Source organism: Pithys albifrons, chromosome 3 (genome assembly GCF_047495875.1).
Source record: "Pithys albifrons albifrons isolate INPA30051 chromosome 3, PitAlb_v1, whole genome shotgun sequence".
NCBI lineage: Eukaryota > Metazoa > Chordata > Aves > Passeriformes > Thamnophilidae > Pithys > Pithys albifrons.
The window spans coordinates 35,405,965-35,430,811 of NC_092460.1; the positions used below are offsets into that span (position 1 = coordinate 35,405,965).

Sequence of the window (24,847 nt, forward strand, 5' to 3'; positions counted from 1 at the left end):
CTTTCTTTGAAATGGACATTTAATGAAAATGGATGTTGGAATATGAAAAAAGCCACAGCACTTTTGCACCTCATGAACGTCACACAAATTAAGATATCTATTTAAATTCCTACTATTGTAGAGTTGTGTTGTTTTACTGTTGACTTCATCACAATGAGAGAAAAATGAGGAATGGAAATATTTAAATAAAACTCATAAACATGGCCAAATGTTTTTAACTTACAGAGAAAACCTAGTTATATTTCACAACAGAAGGATTTTACAAAAGAAAGATTATCCCTTATTAGATAAATACAGCTTCCCAAGTCACTGCTCAGCATTTTGTATGGCTGGGCTGGAAAAATGTAATACTGTTTTTCCAAGCAACTATTTTTTATACTTATTTTTAAAAGAGAGATTTTTTTTTTCTTTTTGGCATTTCAACCTTAATTATAGCTGAGTTTAAAACAGTTTGCCAATTCAGCATCTTTATCCCTAGGTACCTCCTGAAAGGAATATAGCTCAAGTATTCAGAAAACAAAACCACATTTTTAAAGAGCGCTATACACGTGCTAGTTCTTATTAAAATCCTATGACACCTTCAAAATCTCTGCCAACTTCTTGCTTTTGTCAGCAGCACCAGTTCCCCTCAATAGGCACTGCTGGAGAGCCACTTCATTTTAACATTTCCACTGCAACATTTTACATAGACTTAGTGTAAAACCTGCAAAAATAATAGGAGTAACTTAATCCATCTCTGACAAAACAGCAGCTTCACTTTTCACAGCACATCAATAAATCTGCTCAAGGCAGAAAGTGCCGAATGCTATCACATCCTACTGGAATTACAGGAGGAACTGCAGCAGACAAAACACAATTACACATTTCAAGCAAGGTTAACAACCTCATAACCCTGGAAAACGCATTATAAGAGCTTCAATGACCAAGTTATCAAAATGCACTTTATGTCACGTTCCACAAACGCCTTTCTCGCCAAACTGCTCCTACAAATCCTTTGCCAGGACAGTAATTTCAGAGCAAGAGTGCCATCTACTGAACCAGGGACATGACTTGCTGCTCACTTCACCCTCCCTCGATGCTTGCCTGTTTAAACACACAAAAGTCCACCCCTCTCAACGTGGGGCAACACACTGCACAGCTCCCAGACATCAGGAGCAGCACCCTGATACCTGCAAATGGAATTTACCATTTTTGAAAGGTAAGCTGCTCACACAGGGTTTGGCCAAACATGGATCTTACACGTGAAAAAATAACGTGACCTTAAGTGAACCTCCATCTCACATTTAGAAATGATTTGTTATCAGCTGTCCAGTCCCACTGTCCAGTCCCCATCTCCAACACACCAACACCAGGTGAATCACCAAGTGGATAAATCATGTGCTTCAGACATGAGGGATTAAACCTATTAAAGTGGTCTATTAAAAACATTTCCATGACAGCATTATTTCATTACCTTACAAGCCATTTTCAGATTCTGGTAAGTGTTTTGATTTAATAAATATATGGCAGGAAATTTCACACCCTGAAAACACATTACATAGCTCTGGAAGATACTGCACTTAGGAAATTAAAACAGAACAATATAGGGCATTTTTGAGATTAAAGTCAAGACTTCCAAGATGTTTTTGTTTTGTTTTTAAATTTCTTTTTAAAAATACTTCTTGCTCTCAGGAAGCAGGGTAAATTGGCATTTACCCCACAGTAAGTAAAGTTCTCCTCTAATTTTGAATAATTTGACATATAACATTTCAAATACAAATTTGAAAAACAAGATTTTTAGCTCAAATACAACCATCTCATATTCATAACAAAACCTGAAAAATATTTCTACCTACAAATCTCAAAATCTAACTAGTATAGCATTTTAAATGTATGCAGCTGCTATAATAATAAGCCATTAACAAGACCTCAGTATCTTTATAGGAGTTAAAAAATAAAGGACTGTTTTTATATGGTTTTCATGTATTAAGGGCAACTATCCATTAAAAGACCTGGACATTAGCTCGTTGCACTCAGATTTTAATTCTTTCCCCCTTTAGGGAACTCACACATGTAAGAGGAATTGAGAAAAAACTGACTTTTCAAAATCAGCCTACGCTGCTTTAGAAATCAAGATTAACACTCCTCACCTACTACTAGTAAGAAGAAAAATAAAAGCAGCAAGCAACCAACCAAAATAAACAATCAACCAACCAAAAATCACCAAGGTAGAAATGAGTCCAGCCTGTAAAAAGCCTTTTTTCTTTCTTGTTTGTACATATGGAATAATTTTCTTGTACTTGTGGATTTACAGTACAGTCTGTAGAGCACACTGATGTAAGTTACAGTTATTTAAATAACTGTGAAGATGTAACAAATCACAAAAAAAAGTGTTATAAATAACATGTTCAAATTAGTAGATACTTTTGCTATTTTACTAAAGAGCCATTAATCAATAAAAACAAATAGGGAGCAAGACAACTTAATTTTTTAATTAAATATAAGCTTTTCTTGCTTTCCTTTGGTTAACTCTAAATGAGCTCAGTCATAAAACTGAACTGAATAAACTGAAACAAATAAAGATCCTTTTCTTTATCCCCAGGAATTGTTACAGTCATCAGAAACTAGTTTATCATCTTGACAACAAAACAAGTTTCAGCCATTTGCACAGAGGCTTCTCCCAATTGTTTGCAACTCCCTAGAACTGCAGCAGGAAAGATGACTGTTAAAACCAATTTATTTTATTTTAATAAAAAATGTGTTGTTTAGACTGTAAATAAGTTGCCAGAATTTAACAGGTTAGTTTTGCTTTACAGAAGTTTAGAAGACTCTTTAGGCAGTGAAATTCTGAGTGTATTTTTATCCTTTCCTGGAAGTAAGTTAATGTAATATCTCATATAGGAAACTTCATCCATGAAAGCAGATCTTGCCACTCTCCAGTTCAGGCAACACGTGGGTTCTTCTGCATAAGGGGGCAAACACTACAAGTTGGAAGAGACCACATCTCTAGTGACAACAAGTTATTCTGTCTTCATGACCTACTAGAGCCGCTGTTCCTTTGACAAGAAATGTCAAAAAGGTGTTTATTCAGTGTTCAGTACAAAGCAGCACCTACAAGGTGTGGGCAGTGCTGTGCAGCAATACTGTAGCTGAGAGCGCAGCTTCCTCAGAGCAGCACTTAGAAATTTACTGCTATCCTTAAATACATGAGCAAATTACCCCAGGCACAGATATAGACCTCAAATATATCTATATTAATGTTAGAAGCCTGAGCTAGTTTACCCTGACACATCTAAAACAGCTCTGTTCATTATATATATAGATAATTATTTGTCTTACATACTCTATCACAGAAAATTGATCCACTTGAAAAAAATCATAACCCTTGGGCTCCTTTCAAAAATACAACACAAACTCCAAAATTTCATTTAGGGCTTGAGGGCACCTTACTTCTCCCATTCCTCTCCAAACAGTTCCTTCAGGTTCCATGTTAAAGATCCTGTTTTGCATATACAAGCACAAACTGGAAATCAGTCATTCCCAAACCACCTTCATTTGGAAAGCTCAGATTTTTTTTGCAACTTTTCTGGAACAGAAGCAAATTTATAATGTGGAGTTGATTTTCAAAAAAAATTAACTATGCAGGAAAGCTGCTCAATTTTTTAGAAACGTGGCAAAGCATTAATCACTAATAAATGCCTGTTTTACATGGAAGAACATCTCCTTTTCTTCAGACTCTCCAACCTTTATATGCTTTTTTCCATCACAAGGACATAATGTAAATGCAAGGGAACTGGTCAGATATTCTCTTGTAAGAACAACACCTTCACTGTTGAGGCAAAAAAATGCTTAAATATCCCCTGAGGAGAGAGGGACTATTCAGTTAAGCCCCAGCATCCCTAAGACACTGCAGTGCCAACAGATATGGATTGGCCATGCTCATAAGTTAATGCAGGTCTCAACTCACAGACAATATTTCCATTCACATTTCCAATTCTTCTTCCATCTTACCATTTACAACCATCACCAGTTACTGGGTAAGTGTGCACAGTTAAGTCTGCTGTGACTTTATGAACACACACTGCCTTTTGGATTTACAGTCCCCAGATCAAAGTAATTTTGATCCTTTCTTTCTTCAGTGGCTAAAGGTTTTGTAGGTGCAAACAAAAACTTGTAAATCCACTTCCCAGAACAAAACAAAATTGCCAGAAATGACCAGGTAAACACCACTCACATGCTTTTGTAGTGGTCAAAAGAAAGAAGCACCTTTGAAGACTAATTGCAGAGAATCATGCTAGGACAAATGTTGGAAGCTTGTTGGAAGTTTTATGAGTTTACTGGACACCTGCATAAAGCATCGACTAATTAAATCGTCTAGACAGAAAAAGTTGTTCAAAAGTGTACATTTAATACTAAACAACAAAAACGCAGCAAAAGCCATGCTAACGATATTGCAGCATTTTATAAAGCATGGATGACTTGTGGTTTTCCAAAGCAAAGAAGAGAAACACCAATGTTATGAATAAATCTGAGGAACAACCAAAACTGTCACTAAGGAAAATTTTCGCAGATGATAAAGCAATTTCATTCACTCTCCAAGACCTTACTTGCTGGTACAGTTGCGGTCTTAGCGCCGAGTTCTCAATCATAGTGTGAACCATGGTGATTAAAGGTTCATTCTCTTTCATCTATTTCAAATCAGGAGGAGCATACAGCAAACATCAGTTTACAGCATGGCTAGATTTGAAAGACGACACTGTAAAATATAGCCTCTACTTTAATTTTTTCTAATAATGCAGTAGATTACATTTTAACCCATGCTTTTTATATATTCTATCATTCAGTAACATCAACATCTGAAAAGTTTAATAATATCAGACAAATATCTCAAACCCACATAAATGCTCAGAACCAATGCAATATTTATTCACCAACGCTCTCCCTTTTTAAAAATAAAAACGCTTAAGGTAAGTTTGGCTTTGCACAATATTGAAATGAAAAGTATTATCAGATTTTGCAAGAGAAACACTCAAACCTTTATCAGAAAACCTTTTAAATTATAGATTTAATAACTCAATGTACATTAAAAAGACAAAAGCATCCCCAGCCTGTGAATATTGAAGGGAGGTTTAGACTTATGTTCATGTACCACAAAGTGCTTTTATATACTGCACTGATTTATATCTTTAGGGACTTTGAACCATTGCTTGTTGCATTTATCCACCCCTACATACAGGTGTGAAACTATTTCAGAACTGGTAATACATTTTCTGTAATGATTGGCATTTATTGATACGAGTGCAAATGTGAAAACCAGATGTTTTATGACACATTGAATACATTTAGGATTTCAGAAAAGTGTGTAACAGAAAATAGTATGGGCCTTTTGGTTTTAAAAAGGAGAGTTTTCCTAACAGTAAGGGCGAAACTATGAAAACAGGTGGTTTTCCACTCCAAAAGAAACTCAAAAGTCACTTAAAGCATAATCCTTCTCTTAATTTGGTTGGAAACTTTAGGAATACCTGTTTCAAGTCTGGTTGGTTACACAGAAAGTGTCCAAAGGAGTATTTACTGTTCTTTCACTCTGTATGTGTATAGACACACTCGCCATAGATTGAAATGGGACAGAATGAGTTTTTGATGCCTTTTGGAATTTTTTCCTCCTAATTAATTAGGGAAAAACCTCATTTATACATTTGGAGAAGTAGGGGTTTTTTCTCCTTATGGGAAACATATTTTCTTGTTATAGATAGAGGACCTTTTTGTTGTTGTTGTTGTTGTTTTTGATATATAGTAAACTCTGTTCAGCTGATGAGTTAATAGGCCAATGAAGAGCACCTTAAGAAGGCAAGTCTGTGATGCTCTGTTTGTGCAAGGTAGGAAAAAAACTAAACAAACAGCCCCTACCATTTGCTCCATCATCTACAGCCCACATAAACAGAAAACTAGAACTGACATAAGGAGTTCTCCCCTTAAATTAAAATTTTGTCCAGAGAGTGAGTGCACCAGGTGATTCAAAAGAGATCTCAGTAGCAACAGTAAGGTCCAAAGCCAAGCAATCAAACTACAGCCAATTGAAATACTTATAAAAGAAAAATTATTCTCAGGCTCAGCTATTTTATTAGGAGCATACAGGTTTGGATGCATTTTTATTAAAAGGTTTTCAACAGCTTCATACTCTCTAGCTAATACTTTTTTATAATATTTCAGACTTTTTCTTTCTGACCAATAATAGACAAAGCCAGAATCAATTCCCGTTGAAATATTCAAAGATTGTTTACATCCAGATTAGAAAATAAGCAAGGTGGTTTTGCTCAAAAGATGTTTTGAAGTAATATTTTGTTCTCCAGAAAGCTCCAGCTTTGTTTTATAGCACTTCTTCCAATATTTTTACTACCATTTGTGCTTAACCAAGCTTATCTAACACTGTTGGCGTAGGCAAGTTATATCCAGAAAATCCCCAGTTCCTTAAGCCCTCATGGAACAAAAATCAGAAACAGGCAGTTGATAAAGTAATGCCAACCAAAGAGCCTTTGTAGCAGTCAAATACGAGCAACTGCTTTTTCCCCTTTGGGAAATAATGTTTCCAAAAAATACTGACACCAACTATTAAGAAGTTAGGATCTTGAGGGACCATCTCTCTGTCACAAACCTCTCAGAATCTGAAGATAGTGCACACAAAGGCAGTGTGTGCACACCTACTCTGTGTTCTTCAAGCATTATCATAAGTCTGCTCCCAAACTGAGACTGGCCACTAATCATATTGAAGAGCTCAAGGTAAAGTATTTGCTTGCTCATAACAGAAGCAAGCCTCGATTTTTGTTTATCTCAGAAAATAAATTAATATTTTTGTACAATAAAAGATCGATTTTAGATACTATGTGTAATACTAACAGTATTATAGAGTTTCTCCAATCAAAGAAGTCACAAAAATTGGAATTAAGATTTCCATAAGCAAAGCAAAGTGTGAACTGCCACACAGTAACACAGCAGCAAACAAACAAACAAAAAATCAAGCAGTCTTGGTTTTATCACTTCCTACTTTTAATACCTAACTCTTTCTTCCCAGAAGTGGAGTTTCATCCTTGCTTTTTTCCGTACTGATGTAGTATATAAAAGCATTTTTCAGCTGGAAATAATAACACCCCACCTCCTCGATATATGAACTATATGAACAGCCTCTTTATTTATGAGTGAATATCTGAGTGGGTATTTTATGTTTTAAACTGCAAAGTCAAGCTATTGACAATTTTTCTTTTCCCTCCTTTTCCTGAATTCTCTTCCATGTTTGGTAACACCCTCCATAGATGCCATTTCAGGATGTGCTGGCATGGTGGCAGCGATCAGCTGGAATACTGGCTGCCTACCAGGACAGCTGACCTCACTGCTGAGATGAGACAGCATGTCATGGGTAACGAAAGACTCAGATTGGCAGTTTTATCCATTTCCTCTCAAGCTTCCTGAAGATAAAAGCAGTGGTAACAAGACCTGACCAAGCTTTTCTCCCACCTTCCCTCTGTCCAAAAAAATAAGGAAGAAGTACTTCTTCTTCCTGTCTTCTCTTTACAGCCATTCTGCCTTCATGCAGTCTTTTTTTTCACCCTAGAGAGTCCCTGTTCCTGAGCCTCCCTTCTTCCTCTGGGGAGGGGAAAAAAAAGGTAGTAAAAAGAACAGTGGTGGCTGTGTCAGCCACTCTGCCTCTTCCAGAGGAAAAGTATAAGTAAGAGTAGTATCCTACAGGCTGCTAACATAGGACATAGAATAAAGGCTAAAACACAAGATATCAGATATAATAGTGGATTATCTGCCAGCTCTATCCAATCTTCCTTATACTATTCCAGCCTCCCTTAATTTACTACCTTTTCCAAGAACCACCTTCAGCATGTCAGAAAGAAGGTGCTAAAGAGCAGAAAAGGGAAGCAAATGAAGACAGTTGGGCTGTTGGCTGTGGGACCTTCAACTTCTTGTTCAAGTTCTGTTTATTTTTAGACACCCTTTGAAAACTGACAGAAACTAAAAATGCAAGTACGAGCAGAATTATTTTAACTACTTAACACCTAAACTATTTACATAGGTAGCTATCTGAAAAAGCTGAGGGGAAAAAAAGAAAGGTTAAGTGAAATTTAGTAAAGCTTCTACTGTGACAAACCAACCTGGGATATGCTGAACCAGTATGACAACATGCATGGAGTTTTACATGAGCTCAGTAGAAAAGGGCTTTCCAGTCCAAGAAAAGTTTTACTACCAACATAACATTCAGAAGTTTACTAAAAGGCTTGTGTGCTGGAATTCATGATAATAACAAAGATTTAAGTGGGAGCTCCTGCCATGGCTTTATTTACAAAGGAGAAAAAAGCATGTCTAGTCTTTATTTGAGAAAAAACACCCTTATGGTCCTGCTTTTCATTACTATTATTGTAATTACTGGGTACAAATAAATTCAGGAGACAGCTGGCTTGGATTTAATAATACATCATAAGTGACCCTTTAAAATTGGATAATGTGTATTCATAACATCTCACAGTGGCAAACAAATCATCATTGTTTGCCCAGGGTTGCTGGCTATGTCCATAGAACTACTTCCTAAATAGTAGATGAGCCTCTCTCCCAACTCTCTACAAACCCTGCACCAGCAGAGTGGTTTAAAAAGGGTGCTGGACAATCATTCTTTTGGTCATAAGATATCAAAGAAATCATATGGATGGATATATTTGTGCCAGTCTCTTTGATTTTTTTTTCTCCTCTATCTCTGAACGCCAACAAAAATTCTGAAAGAGTAATACAAAAACATCAGAAAGTCTACTGTGAGAATTTCCAAGCATCTCCAAAGGAAACAGCAGTACAAAAATGAAGCATGATTTCAAAAAGGCAATGGAGTAGTCTTGATTCTTGAAAAGAAAACCAGCTAACAACAACTTATTGTGACAATATAAAAGCAACCCTCCCTACACATGAGCTTGAGTTTGCCTGAATAGTCAGCAGTGCAACCCCAGTACAAACTTACTATTTATTGTTATGTACAGTACTGAATTCTTTGTGACCAAGAAGGTGAGAGTTGAAGATAATTGGAGTCCCATTATGTTTTAGGAAGAGCAGGTTTTGACTATTTTCAGAGATTAAATACAAGTGAAAAAACCTAATTTAATTACACTGGACATTTATAATTCAGAGGGGGAAAGTGATTATGCGTGCTGGTTACAAGGAGGTTACAGGTGACAAGGAGGAAAGGCCTTAATTAGACTAAAAGCAATTCTGATTTTTTTTCCTTCCAACATAAAAGAAAACTTACACTGGATAAAGTACTGAAAAGATATAAAAGTGATACCACCCTAGAAGCAGTGATACTCAAAGTAAGAAGACTCTCTGAGAGACTTATTTGCTCCAGGTAAATGACAGTATTATAAAAAAGAGAAAAAAAAAGAAATACTGATCAGAAACTGGGACAAATATTTCAAGATGCTCTTCCATGATTTTGTGTTTAAGGTAATATATTTTAGACTTGATAATGATTTCTTGTGTTAAGAAGTGTAGTGATTACTTGCATCTCTGGTATGGGTACTTATAACACAACTACAGGATTTAGACACTTTCCTACATTAATGCTTACCCCATCACATTTCTAAATTTTATCTGATACAAGTAAAAGGAAAATAATTTTTACCACTTTGCATGTTGTACAAAGGCAATTCCCTCCACTTAAATCTGTCCATTATACTCGCAAGTTTGCCTAATCAAGCAACAGCATGGTACACAGGTCTACACTTACATCAACTGCTATCCTTTCTTGTCAATGAACTACATCAAAGACAGAATCAATCCCTTATTCCAAAACATTATAAATTGGAAATATTTGAGTCAGATGAAATATTTTGGTCTTTTCTAGCAAGCAGTTTCCCCCTACTGTTTTGGACCTCCTACAATCCCTTAAGTAAAACAAGACAGAGGTGTTTAGAAATGTATTGGAATCAAACTCAATTGATCATAATTCACACTGGTTTTCAAGAGATAATAGGAAAATAAAGTCACTGGTGAAGCAAGTCCATGTGGGAGTGTGTGTGTGTGTGTCTCTCTGTGCACAGGTGGGGTTTTATTAACTCGTTGAAATCCCATTAGAAGAACATGTAGGATATAAAAGTTCTAACAGTTGATTTTAAGTGTGAGGCTCAAAAGTTTCATTAAAAGATTCTAGAAAAAGAAAAGGCCATAGTGATTTTTATAGTTTTAATCAATGGTCATCTAGCTGCTTGTTTCTATTCTAAGCACTTAGGACTTTTATAAGTGATAGCAAAAAAAATCATTAAAAAATGTCCCACACTTAACTTGTACAGAAGTCCCATTTGGTCATGCATCTGACGTCTAAGGATTTTAGTGTGTCTTCATAGTTTTTTAGAATCATATAAGTTACATAGGTTTTCCTAGGTTGCTGACATTTTAGGTTGGTAACTAAAGCTCTTTCTCACAGATTTGTGAGCTTTCTCATGCCCTGCCAAGGCCATGGTGTTTGTGAGAAACCACCTGGAGATAGTGAGAAGACAAAACACAAGAAGAAGGCCTGGAGGTCCTGGAACTTCTCCAAGGGGCACTTCTGAGCACCCCATGGGTGGGGCACAGAGGGAAATGAAAATCATGGTTCGTTATTGATATTTCATTAGTAAATTGCTAGAGAGGTTATAAAATTGTAACATTCCTGGTCACGTGTGTGCAGACCTTCTGGTGTGCACCTTAGAAGCTTCTAATAAAGGTAACCTTTATATCTTTCTCCTTAAACTGTTTTGGAGTGTCTATTTTCACAGGAATTTAGGCAACACAACAAAGCCATAAAGAGAGGTATGTGGTATCACAATTCTTCACTTGGAAATCAATTACGTTAGTGAAGACACAATTGTACCCTCACTTTGTAAGTTATCAGAAATTGTAAAGAATTAAAATCTTATTCCCACATAAACCTTCGAGAATTAACTGAGAAAAAGTGAGAAAACGAGCCATGTTATGATTTGATTAAAACATTTCTTCATGTTTGACCTCCCTTTCATTTAATGTCCTGTAGAAACATCTAACTCTCCTTAATGCTGAAAACTGAAATTTTCAGAAGTATCGTTTTTCTATAAATTGCATGTGTGTCATATGAGCTTGGAAATATGACTTTGGTTAAAGAAGGCAAAATACTACAGTTAGTGTTATTTTAAGAAGGAGATGAAGAACAGAAAAATTAATTGTCGAGTTGCTGCTGTATTCTGAATTTTAAATCAAGGAATTTTTTTTCCCTATGACATGTCAGATTTGTAATTGATTTCATGCCATGGGCATCATCCAACTTCACAAAAAGCACTGAAAATCCTTCTCCCCAAATATTTCCAGCTTTGATAGGAGCAGTGAAAAAGTATCGAGAAACACAAACGCACAAGAAAATTGCAAATCCCACCTGGTGATCCAAATATATAGCATTCCTTTGAAGGTGATGTGAAAGAATCTCATTCTAGCAGGCAGCAGTCAGAGGGCAAAAGGAAAGGGACAGAAGGTGCAGAATGCATGAAAAGAGCTTTAAAAGTTGTAAACTAGACAGTGATTTTTCTGTTTTATGTAGAAATATAATGCTGCTTTTAACTGTTATTTTTTGGTGAACTGTTAACAAGTTTTGATCCCGAAACAGAAGTGATGAAAATTTGCCATGAATCACTACATTACATTTTCTATTTACATATAAAATACAATAAGGTCATGTCAATGCCATGGACAACTATGAACCCTTTGATAAATCTGTGTTTAAGCATGTACTGCTGTTCACAGACATATTATGAATAAGAAGGTATCTGATAGGAGAAAGCATAAACAATAAATTAATCTCATGATCTTTCACTTCTGATTTTGTTTGTGATACCAACAGATTAAAAACGTTTAACTTTAAACTTTATCTACAAAATTCCCCTGTAATTTTGACTTGGCTTATTTCAAAAAGCTCCAAGTAAAACCTCAAAGGGTTAATAGTACAGCATCACACACATAAGGAATCAATGTTACTCTATTCTACTCACACAACACTCAAAAAATTTTGTGCTAACAGTACAAAGCAAACTTTGAATAATGGATGACTACAGGTTAGTGAGAATGGTACATGACACACATTGCTTTATAGCTGACCTTTGGGCTGCTGGCCTCAAGTTTTAGTTGCATGAGCTGTGCTAGTGTGTGTTCCCGGATACTACTCAGTTCAGCTTGCTGCCGTCTCAGCTTTATTAGCAGCAGCGTGAGCTCCTCTGGCTGAAGGAGTGCAGTGTGAGAAGCCAAAGAGTAGAAAAAAGGTTAATTGGTATCCTAAACAACACTTCAGTAAAATAAGTCTTTCTGAGTATCTTTCTTACAAAAAAATTTCTACAGTGATACAACAGAAGAGACATAATTTTTTCCCCCAAATTGACCACTTTCAAATATATAACGAAAGGTTAACTTTTAACTACTCGAAACAATTGATACTGCAAACAGTGTAAAAGTGAAACATTCTGTACAAAGGACAAAAATAAGTTAGGATTTTGCAGGACAAAACCTGTACAATCCTCACACTTCCTCTGACATGCATACCAAATTGATGATTTTGGCTTAGATTGAGGGGGAGATGACTCCAGCTCTTAGGATATCATTATCTGTACATGGACAGCCATTTGAGTTTGGTGAAAGAATCAAAACATGCCCTCAAGAAAGTTTAGTTTGAAAATAATTCTTCAAATGTATGCATCAAAATTGACAGTAAAAAATAATGAAAAACCCTTCTTAACTGAACTACCTCAGAAACCATTACCTTTCACAAAATAAAACCGAACAAGCAAGACAAAAATAATTTTCCACCCCACCTTTCCCAGATCTGAGGCTACCAGTTATTTTATTGCTTTATGACTAAGCTATACAATAAAGCCTTAGGAAGGGATGAGGAATAGTATTTAAACCCCAAGGTTATATATATTATGGAAATAGAGTCACGCTTAAATGGGTATTTGTCAGGTAATTCCACACAGATCAGTTTAGGTCAGCTTGGGAAATTCTACCTGAACCATTCCTGGGAACCATTTTCTATGAGCAATACTTCAAAGAAAATGAGCCACTTAATATCATAAGTATTTTTTGTTATGCTCATGTTTGCTTCTGTTTCTTACACTTCTCCAGAAGTCAGTCTTACAAGAGGTTAAATATTCACCCAGCAGTTTGATTTCCTCACAAGCTCTGCAAATTAAATAAAACCCAAACACCAAAACCTCTTAAAACCAGCTTGCTGTCTCCCAAAGTCACAGAATTTCCCCAAAGCAAAGAAGTAAAGAAAAAAGCTTCAGAGAACCACATATTAAAACCCTGAAAAACGAACACCGGTTTCTTAGAATAAAGAGGAAAAACCCCTGAGAATAAGCATAGCACTGACACTGCTGTGAGCCCACAAGAGGGAGCAAGGGATTTCCACACAGCTTCAGTTGGCAAAACCATTTGCTTTGAGGGATAACCAACACACCAAACCCGAAGTGTCTAATGGCAGTTTTTCTTCTTACAGTACTCTTTCTTTCAATACCTGGATTTAAAATACTTAATTTCAGAGAGTAAATGTAAGAATCTGGATGGCTATACAAGACATTTTCAAGTTCTCTTCAAAAATAGATGACAGTGCTTTCAGTCTGAAAAGTAACACCAATTCAAAGCACAAGAAATCTTATTTTTAGGAATGTGAGAACTGAAAGTAGCATCTTCAGGCAAAAGGAACAGTGATCCACTTTTTTATGATCAAAACTCATCTCGGTATGTTCTGCAAAAGCCCAATTTTAGTGCATTAGGAATAAACTAATGGCACTTAAATCCAATATTTGCAAGCAAACTTTTGTCCATAGAGGAGCCCATCGAACAGTAATTCCTACCCATCTCTAAACATTCCTAATGTTGCAAACATGTTTGATGCTGCTGCAAGTGCTGTGCATCTCATACAGCTCTTGGGACTCTTCCAACAACCGCAGCGCAAAATTTTCTCCAGAGCTACCTACAGGTTACCTCCTCCAGCCCCTGCATCGCTAGTGCTGTGAGGGCAGGATTTCTGCTTTCCACAGACAGAAGCTTGGACCTCTTTGCCCCTTACCCCATCATCAGCCCAGCCCAGGCAGCAGCACCCAGGAGAGTTGAGGGGGCACCGACCCCAAAGAAACATCTGCAAGGCACCAGCTGCCCAAGGTACCAAGCCCCAGATTCCTGAAGGTACCAGAGATTCCTGCTGGGAAGTGCAAGAAACAGGGGTTGAAGCAGTGAAAGGATTGACTGAGCTGCTGATCCAAAGATATCTATATTCTTAATTCATAGCTCTTGCAATCAGTTATTTCAGGGGGACAGAGAAAGATTATGGAATGGAGGCACAAACTGGTAAAGAAAATACATAAATTGAGGGCAATATCTTAGATTTTGGCTGAGAGTCACATTTCAATCAGGAAGGTGGATGGTATTCATCAATATTTCTTTACTGAAATATCTTCACTGAGAATTTTAGCTCTACCACAGTAAAATGGGAGATGTCAAAAAGGCCAATTACACAAAGTGCAGTTTTAATATCTTTTAGAACTTCAAAAAAACCAAACTTTACTATTAGTATTTTCAAAATAATTAATGGAGAAATAAGTGTTCTGTGATGTATTCTACCCTCTCCCAGGAATTTCAGCAATGTACCAATGATGATTAAAAAATAATAAATCTGTATTTCTCAAAGACAATCTTGACTCAGCACCTATAGGATATTTTCAGAATTCAGTGGAACCAGAGTACTGCTTTACCTGCTCTAAAAAGATCTAAGAATTAAAATAAAGGCTACCTTTTATGGAAGCTTTGAATACAATAAAATTTCAGTGTTGCCTCTTTCTATTTAAAGGATTATTCTTAAAAACCCCTGACGCATCAAATGAAAAAAAAAACCAACTCACTGTTTTGCCTTGGAGGCTCTGAGGAGTAACAGGCTGTAAACTCAGACCTGCTGGCATTGACCTTCTGTCAGGTACAAAGACATGCTGTACAAAAAAAAATAGCACAGTACAATCCAAAGTTATTTCTAAAGACTCAAAAACTTTTCAATGATAAAAAAAAGTCAAGCTCATGAAAATTTGTTATGATTGGTGCCAGTTATGCTCCCTTACTGATCTACTATGTAGGACACCCAAGTAGCCTATGCCTAAATTTTAGAAACACCCCAACTTTCATCATTTATTTAATTAAAAGTTCTCCCACATAGTTGTTTCCCTACTGATAGCTTGTGCAAATAATAATTTTAGTTTTTCACATCCCATTGAAAAACCTAAATCTCTGTGTAGATGGAGCTTAAATCTTTAATTTAACCCTACTGATTTCAAATTAACAGTCTCCCAATTACCCACTTTTAAAAGTGGCCTATGTTTTTAAGTTAACAGCAAAAGCTGGTTTGTAACTAATGAAATACAAACCAAATAGCATGAATAACCCAAAGGGAAACATGAGACTTGTGTAAAAGATACTAAATTTGAAATGAAATACAAGAATGAAGTGTTTAACAAGGAAAAAAATATCAGGAAGCAAAGCATGGCTGAAAGGACAAGTAAGCACATGCTCTGCTGCACTGACATGGTGATATTTCTCAGATGTGTGAAAAGCACTGATTATTAAAATTCCAAAGCAGTTGAGACATTAAGGATGTAAAAACAAGATTACTCCTTTGTTGACAGGGATCTGAAAACTTTAAAAAACTAAGATGTAATAATCAACTCTAAGTTGTTTAAATTGCTTTAAGATACAGTTACAGGGTTTTTTTTCCTGCATCAAGAAACAAAGACACCTGAGTTAAAGTTTTTGGAAAAATGCTCAGGAGCATTTTACGTCCAACTGAAGGAGTAATTTTTATATAATGATGCCCAATCTATTAAAAACCATGACAACAAAAGCATGACAAATCTAGCAGAACCATATACAGCACTCAGGTTTACAGTTCTCCATGTCTCCCTCTTGCTGGCGAAGACCAGCAGAGTTAACACTGGTCAAGCACTAAGGTTGTGTGTATTTAGACTCTGATCTTTAGTGGTCACCCTAAGAACTCAAAGGCACAAAAATAACAACACATTTCACCTTCTGCTGAAACACAAGGCAGCCCAACTTGTGGCTGAAGAACAGAAAACAGCATGTGGAAAGAAAGCTGGGATTTTGAGTCTTGGAGCTAGAAAGGGGAAAGATTCCTGTACATACACAAACTGTTCTGTCTACTGATTCATTTTAATTTTTTTTAGAGAAATGTTAATACCACAGACAGTAATATTAGGACAGCATGTTTTCATCTAGGGTATTAGTAAAATGCCTTTTTACTACCTTTAAGTACCTTTGAAAATCAAACCTCTCTCCATGAAAATAATGATGTAACTTAATCTTTGTTATTATAAAATATACTACAGAGCAACATGAGTTTTACAGCAATCATATACTTTCAACATGGGGGCAGTCCTGTGGTAATGGAGAGCACACTGGAATCCCAAGGACCTGAGTTGGAGTCTCAGTGGGGACTGTCCCCTGGCAGTAAATGCCTCCCTGCCATCCCATCCCATCAGATCTCGGATGCTCAGCAGGGTCAGCCCTGGTCAGTACCGGGTGCTGTGACAGTCCCGAGGACTTCACTGGCACTGTCCAAGCTCGCTTGGCCGTGGCAAATGAACCCTTAGGACTTAAACGGTGGGGCCAGTTCTGCGCACGCTGTGCCTCACCTAAAAAGTCCACTGCACAGGCTGGAAGGGCTCACCCAGGTGGGGAGAGCCCTTCCCAAATCTTCGTTAGCGAAGTCTGGCAACACCCATACTTTCTACCAAACCCCCTTGTCAATAAGATTCTTCCCCTATTAAATGACACATGCTTACCTTAGTATGATGTGCCCTGTGCCTGCGATCAATAGTTACATCTCCCCTTTGCACGGGGGATGACACTTCTGACCGGTAGGTCCTCTGGGGGGAATATCCCTGGAAACCAGCAATGGACCCGTGAGAAGGCGAGGTGGGAATCGAATGCATTGTTTGATCAGAAATGTTAATCATAGTTTTTGGGCTGCTTAGAGTGCTGTGTCTGGTAAGAGTTGTCTGCTTGTTGTAAAACTGCCGCTGCTGCCACTCGTAGAGCTGCCACATCGTGTCATCGCGCATCGAGCGTCGCTTTTCCTCGGCACTGACGGCCCCCATGGCTCTGTCGTAGGCTGAGGGTGTCATGCTGCAGAGGCTCTCTGGACGTGCCTTGCTGTTCCTTGGCAGTGTTCTGTAGCCCTCTGGGTACCGGGGCAAAACCTGAGCTCGATGGCTTGGCATGTTCCTTGGTAATGTCTGATAGGAGATTATGCTGCAACACAAATTTTCTTTTTATTAGCAGGCAGCATTAATATTGTGGCCATACTTAATTTTTCAGTATGGGTTAGGTTTATCTAGCTATCTCTCACCATTTTTAATACTCCAAATGTCATTAAAAAAACATACAAGAAAATCAAAAGAGCAATTAAAGAATCAATGATACTGACTGAATGCACTGCAGCAGCCGAAACTGGATCCCTCTCTCTCCGAGTAGCTCTTAATGATATAATCCACATTTCATCTTTTTACCAGTTCACTAGTCTAGTAGTGTCAAGTTTAGATCAAATCTTCCAATTCATCTCTATGCTGCATAGGTCAAAGTTTTAAGGCTTTAATGTTCTACACTGTTTCCATATAAGGCCATTTGAAATGTTCTCGTTTTCAAAAGTGAAAAGATATCCTATTGTTTCCCTAAGAAAATCTTGAGCAATTGCTATGGACATTAAAAAAAACCAAAAAGGATTTTTTTAACAGCAGACCAAGATAAAACTGCAGTAATTGTCTAAAGAAATTATATTTTGTAATTGTCATGGATAAGCCATTCCATATCAGCTATTCAAGTGAAAACAAACAGCAAATATTTCTTGGTTTAATAATAATATTGTATTGCTTTTCAACTCAGATAGGAATTCAAAGCCTTATTCTTTAATTTGTTGCTGCATTCAAATTCTGGAGTGCCACAGTCATTTACCAACTTTCAGCATTAGTTGAAATGCAGAATGTTCCATACTGAGTATCGATGTGTGCCTAAATGTGACAAAGCACTTGGTGTTTTTTCAGGTCAAAATCTAGGTTATAAATGTCCATTCATTCACTCCTTATCTAAAATGCAAATGACCACCTCTTAAAACCTTTTGCTACTGATCATGCATATGATACTTGCTTGGAGACAGCAAAGCTGGCTTCAAATTGGGCACGACTTGGCCATCAGAGGGCAGCAGCTTCCACCTACACCCCACATGTAACTCGAACTAAAATCCCTGCCACTACCAGGCACCAGAAGCTGAAGATGGCTTTGAATTATTTCAGTGCCACAAAAAACCATTTAATAAATGATGTAGAGCAAGTGGCAAGGTAAACCAGCATTAAGCATGTTAGATCCTTATGGAATAACTATCAAGGAAACTGATGATGGCAAAACCCACTTTTCACTGAAAACAGTTAAGCTGAGTATTTATGGTCACCTGTAACATTTTGGAGATGAAACTGCTATAAAGAGCTCTACGTTCAAAATCTGCTACAGTTTCTGAAGCTTTTCAAGAATTAACAAAGTATTATCCCCATTTGTAGATTGGGCAGCTTTCCATTCTCAGAAAAAAATAAAATAATAAAAAGGGAAAGGGATTCTAAGTCCTAGTCTTTTGCTGTAAAAGAGCTGCTTAATCTGCTTAAATACTTCTAAATTTCTTCAGTAACATACCATTAATGAGGAGGCATTTTTCCATCTCCTTATTTAGAAACAAACAAATGATGCTTTTGGGCTGCATTTCTAACTTCCAAAATATAATTGTAGCTATACCCCATAACAGGTAGAGTGAAGCTTGTGGCAGCTACACCCACCTTGCTCACTAAAGCTCCTCTCCTGTTTTATTAATTAAATGAGCACTGTAACCCTATTGGCTCCTTTAAACATCCTGAACAACGTGAAGAAAAGTTGTCTGAAATTCTTACTATGTAAAGATAGCAGTCTGCATGCAATTACTTATATTCTAGGACATTTAAGAAGATAACATAATTCATCTTCAACTGTTAAACCACAAAAACTGTAAAAAGCCCAGTCGCCTCAATGTTAAGCCTTACTTTACATAAAATCAATAAAATCAAAAGAGATACCCCCATGTACTGTTGATAGTTGGAAAAATACCATTCTAGTCAAAGCTAAAAACCAGTTCCAGAGAGTACTGCCTTGGACTCAAATGGAGACTGCTGCGGCTGGGTGTGAAATAACAAAATATTTCTGCAAATGTCATCATAAATAGCTCCTAATAAATGTCCCCTTATGGAAAAAAGGCTTTCACATTTGTTTATAGACTCCTTGTAGACATCTTTTGAGGCTGTCTTTAGGATTAATAATAGTGGTTCTGGTGTCCAAGTTGGACTATTTGGGAAAGCGACTTTGCTGCTAAACCTTCAGGGGCTCAGTTCTGTGATGCTCTGAATACCCTCACGTCGAAACCTCATAACAGTCCTTCATCCTAAAGAACAGAACTACCTCCCAGCCCAGAATACAGAAATTCCACATGTGAATTAAGCAAAGGATGGCAGAGAGTAAAGATGGAAAACCTGGAGCGTTATTTAGGATGAGTCTCATATGGGCAAGATGAGAGATCGTTTCACACCCTGGGGTAGCAGCAACAAAATACTTCTCTTAGTACCACACAACCCTTCCGTATTTATTCACATTTAAAAGATCACTTAACTGAACCACTTTTGGTGAAAACATTTATTCATATGTGAGTTGTGTAAAATTAATTCTATAAAATGATACTGAAGTGGAATGTGTTTACTTTTTGTTTTAAAAAAGGCTTGTCTTTCCCAAGGCAGCAATTCCCTTTATTCATATGGCCCTTGTAAAACTACATGTCTAGATCCAAGGAAATGGCAGATAACACCTTCAAGAACCAAGAATTACCTTTTCCTCATTCTCGTTACTTTCCTGGCCAAGCTGCTAATGGGTCAGCCTATTCCTCTAAAGAATTAGTAGTCATACAGTGAACCTTCTTAATTCCATATTGAGGGCAGCTAAGAGCTCCTGTTTTATATACAGTTATTAAATTGAATCTATTTGTTGACATTTAAGCATCCTTAGGTGATGATCATTATTTTCAGTCTGACATGCCAAAGATACTCAGTTTGGTCCTCCATGATTTCTTTAACACACAAGAGAGACAAGATGTCATGGAAATCAGCTTTGTTAGAAGTCAGCAACTTTCCTCCTTGTCCTAGTTCAGCAGGTGGGACCAGTTATCACAGTGTGGGGGTGATCAAAGCTGTGTATTCTACCCCCTCTATTCATTTCCCAAGGACAATGGACCATTAGCAGCAGCTGCCCAGGGAGTCATTGGCACCTTCACACCCAGCCTGAGCAGGTGGAGCTGCTAATGAGCCATCAACAGTTCAGTGATACCCCATGACTCCCAGAGTTAATCACCCATTGTGTGAGTCCCCGCCCTGGGGGAGGGACTGGGTGCTCCCTGAGGGTACATAAGTGGTGGGTAAGAAGACCTCAGGAACCACTTGTCAGATCCAGAGGAGCAGCAGGACCTCAACAGGAGGAGACCATCGCTCTTGACCAGACTACAGCCATCATCTGCACCAACAGGTTTTTCACTTCCTTTTGTTTTGGACTTGGAGGAACCCCACGGCTCTCAGCACAAGGGCTAACAAACCCCTTTGGGTTTGTGCCCTAGGACACTGGGTTATACTGCTGGGTTTTGTGAGTTGAAAGCAATTTTCTCTTTGTGTCAGTGTATTTATGGTAATATCTTTCATTAAATTGTAACTCTGATTTATAATCTCTCTTGTGGTGGGTCCATTTCTCCTGGCGGTTTACCTTTAAACCAGCACACTCCTCTAAGCAAAGACTGCATTTTTCAAAAATTCAAGTTATTATTTTAACAGGTCTTACTACAAACATCCTTATTAGCCTCTCACTCCAACCTTAGGCTTTCACACAAACTGGAGCTTCTTTCTACTCTCATTCATCAACTTCAATTCTACTTAAATTTCTGTCTCCAGCCAGAAACTGGCGATCTGAACAAAAATAAAATTTAAATGAAGACACATTTAAAAGACATTTCCATGTGCATCAGAAATTTGGATCATTACTCAAGGCCATTTCCACACGAAGCAAAAAAGATAGCTCACGGCCAATTCTTCAGTTTGCTAATTTTATGTAGAACTGTATTTGAATGCACACCATTTATGCTATCAATGCCACCCTTACTTAGGCAACAAGTGTTCCCTGTAGTCAAGAATAAAATATTGTTAATTAGTAACATATTGTTAATGGCACTTCCTTATATTTGATTCCCACGATGAAATCAGTTTTAGGGGTTTTATACTTGTTCACAATTGAAAAATAGCACAGCTATTCTAATTTCTACTGTTTGGTTGCAAGTTTTACAGTCCAATAAAAAAAATAACTGCATCAGAGAGCCTTCTTGGTTCTCATTATGCAAACATGCCTAATAAAATAAATGTCAGGGTGTGCAAGGCGCTGTCTGTGCTACCAGTTCAAACTTGAAATACTCAACATAAGTAGTTAGATCATGAAATAACACATCAACAATTCCTAATTATATCTAATGAAGGACTAAAGGCAATAAGGAAATTTTCAACCAATTCTAGCAAAGAGAAGTCAAGCTAATGGCAATTTTTCAAGATTTCGCAAAAACTGAAAAGACCCCAACCCCATATTTTGCAATTTGCAGAAAACATATTTTCTGAACTTCGTTCTACCTTAAGCTCTGCTCTACCATCTCTCTTATACACTGACTCCCTAATTTTCAGCTCTTCAAAATTTCTCCTCTGATAGCATCTCCATACTTCATATCAAATGTAATATTAAAACCTTTTATATTTTCTTGCTAGAGCTGCTTGTCTGTAAGCCAGCCTGGAAGCAATGTCCCTACACTTCTGTCAGACAGAGAAATTGCTATCAGCATGACATTCAATATTGCCAGTCATACACACATAATTTTAAAGCTTCATGAATAAGCTTAGAACTCAATATTATAACTGGGAGATATTCAATTTCATGAGAAGAGAAGCTTCAAGCATCAAGTTACTTAGATATCTATGTCTTACTCTTAGGTAAAGCTTCTGTCTCTCTTCAATTAAACTTGCTTAAAGTTTAAAAGCTCCCTGGAATATTTTCTAAGAATTTTAAACAAGAAATTGTGAATAAAAAATGCAGAAGACAGGACAATTTCAAGAACAGATTTTAAAAGGAAAAAGAATTGTTTCGACTGATGACATCTCTCAGCTAGGACAGAAAAATTTCTACCACCCAAAAAAGGGTTTCTGGCCATTTTTACTTCAGGAGTTACTAATATATTTTGCTAATATTTGCTCAAATGGCAATAAAAGAGCAACTTTAATAAATCTGTTCTGAGCAGACAATTCTTACAGAGAACAATGAATAATGTATTTATGTCATATAGACAAAAAACTAAAGAACCTAACCAGGATACAGGTGTAAGAATTATTCGCTAGAAAACTTAGCAGAAAAAAAAAATTCACAATACTTACCCTCTTGTTTCTTCCTCTTGTCCCTTCCCTCTCTGTATTTTAATCCACTGCTCCAGCTGCAGCATGGAGTTGGTTCTCTGCATGACCCGCTCAGAGTCAATGTGTGCCGGAACTGCGTTGTGATGGGCTCCATCCCCAGTGTCTGCCAGGACACCTCCAGCTTTGCCCTCAGAGCCATTCAGATGGACTGCCCTGAAGTGGCCACCCGGAATGGTGCTTATGGGTAAAGTCCTGTACTCTGATCCCAAAGGATTAAGCTTCACACTGTTAATTTTTGTTAGTGGTTTGTCTTGCCCAACTTTCTGGAATCCATACTTTTCCGCTTCCAAAGCTTTCTTCTCCTCATTTTTGTTCACTTCTTTGTTCTTCTGGTTATTATGTGTCTCTGGCTTAATTAGCACCCGGTGGTTTGAAATATTATTTACCTCTCGAGGTGATGTATTTTCAATGGTTAGCTTCTCTATTCTGGAAGGGAATATATGACAACAAAAGATTCATTAAATATAGTAATAAAAAATTAAAAGTGAATGTATTTGTCTTATCAGAGTTATTTCAGTGAATCCCTGTCCAGACATTTTACAACAATTTTGCAACTTGGAAAGAAAAAATCAGGACATATTCTCACAATAATCAAGGACAGGTTGTGGGGTTTTGTTGCTGTTGGTTTGTTTCTTTTTTATTTGTTGTTTTTTTGGTTGGTTGTTTTTTTCTGTTATTTTTAGTTTTGTTTCAGTGTTGGGGGTAGTGTTTGCTTGGTTTGCTTTTTCATTACTTGATTTGGGGGTTTTCTGGTTGCAGAATGTGAGTATTTTTCTTCTACGCTTCTCTTTTCTTTGCTATTTAAAAGCAGTTATAACATGAGGTAATTTTTTTTTCCAGTCAACTTTCAATTAACCCCTTAGAAAAAATGTGCATAACAGGAAATAAAGCCAGAGTTTGGAAAAGTGGACATTCAGTTCCTGGAGGGCTGGACATTCGAAGAGTAAAAATATTCTGTGGCTCTCCAAGAGTTACAGCTTCCAAATGTCAACAGACTGAAATTCAGAGGATTTTTAAAGTCAGCTTGTGATTCACAGTGCTGCTGAATTTAACATATAATGAGCTCCTTTAGAGAAAGCAAATGACTTGTCATGGTCACTGGTATCAATTAGGTTTGTCTGGTATGTTATCACTCTGGCTGGCATAATTTTTGTGGAAAATTACTGTGGCTTTTCTAATTTTAAGGGGGAAAATAGCTGCTGACTTAGGGAAGAGTACCACAAAAATAATGATATTTTTAGAGCTGCTACTGCTTTACAGTATTTACACAAGTACTCAATCTATGCAGTTCTATTAGTGATCTTCTTTTTAAAATTTCAAAAGAACAAGAAGCTGTATGTTTTTTCCATACTGGGAACCTGAAGTTCAAGTCCAGCTGAAATTGTGACTTTTTTTCAGTTCACTAGGAAAAAAAGCTCACCAGCCTAAAGTGTTTTGATCAACATTTTTTGGTATGGGAGGAAAGCAGAGGAAGAGATATAATTCTTTAAGATTACATCTCTGTATAAAACCAACCTAAGAACAACACTTTATTTTAGGATGACGCCAGATTAACCCTTTATAGTTTTGCATCTTTTTTGCAAATGCATTATTCATCTCTATTACTGTGCCCAGTTCAAATGTCTGTAAAAAGGCCACCACATACACAGCTGACCAAGAGCTCAAATACAACCACTCCTCTGAAAAGCAGACCAGCTACAGACATGGCTGTAAGCATTATTGCTTACCCCATCTTGAGCAAGAGGCTTAAATGTTCAACAAGCCTAGACTTCCCCAACACATTATTTAAGTTTCAAATTCCCAAAAGGCCAACTAAGTTGGGACAGACCCCCTTCAAATACAGAAAGGACTGAAAAATGTAAGGTCCTTATAAAATACTACCCATTGCTATAATATTGGGCACAATTTTAAATGCATCTCTCATTACCACCCTACTTTTCTATGAAGGCTCCGTGATGTGAAAAGAATCAAGAGACTCTTGCCTTGAGAAATACATCATTTTGAACATATCAGTCAGAAACAGCAAGACATCAATGTCCTCTGGATCCTGTACGTGAGTTACAATGAAAATGTTCATGCACTCTGGAGGTTAATAAGGGGTGTGATTCTCCCAGCCCTGATGCCTCTTCCTGACACAGTTGTGATGGTCCCAATCTCTGCTTGATACTTCATGGTGTTATAAAATTCCCCCAAAACTCACTTTATAAGTGAATATAAGGAGA

The 24,847-nt window shown here is 37.1% G+C and overlaps 1 protein-coding gene across 8 annotated transcripts in view; it reads right to left on the reverse strand.

The window, feature by feature from the left end:
* The window catches only part of PLEKHA5 (pleckstrin homology domain containing A5), a 168,290-nt gene that overhangs the window by 24,351 nt on the left and 119,092 nt on the right, over positions 1 to 24,847 (reverse strand). For 3 of the 8 annotated variants that reach the window (XM_071551357.1, XM_071551363.1, XM_071551358.1), the window contains exons 10-15: positions 22,587 to 23,051; positions 16,857 to 17,325; positions 14,913 to 14,996; positions 12,118 to 12,237; positions 11,402 to 11,455; positions 4,587 to 4,667 (exon numbers count right to left, since the gene is read on the reverse strand). In XM_071551357.1, the coding sequence (XP_071407458.1) occupies positions 4,587 to 4,667; positions 11,402 to 11,455; positions 12,118 to 12,237; positions 14,913 to 14,996; positions 16,857 to 17,325; positions 22,587 to 23,051 (1,273 nt within the window). The other 5 variants (XM_071551360.1, XM_071551365.1, XM_071551361.1 and 2 more) reach the window with 3 other exon arrangements.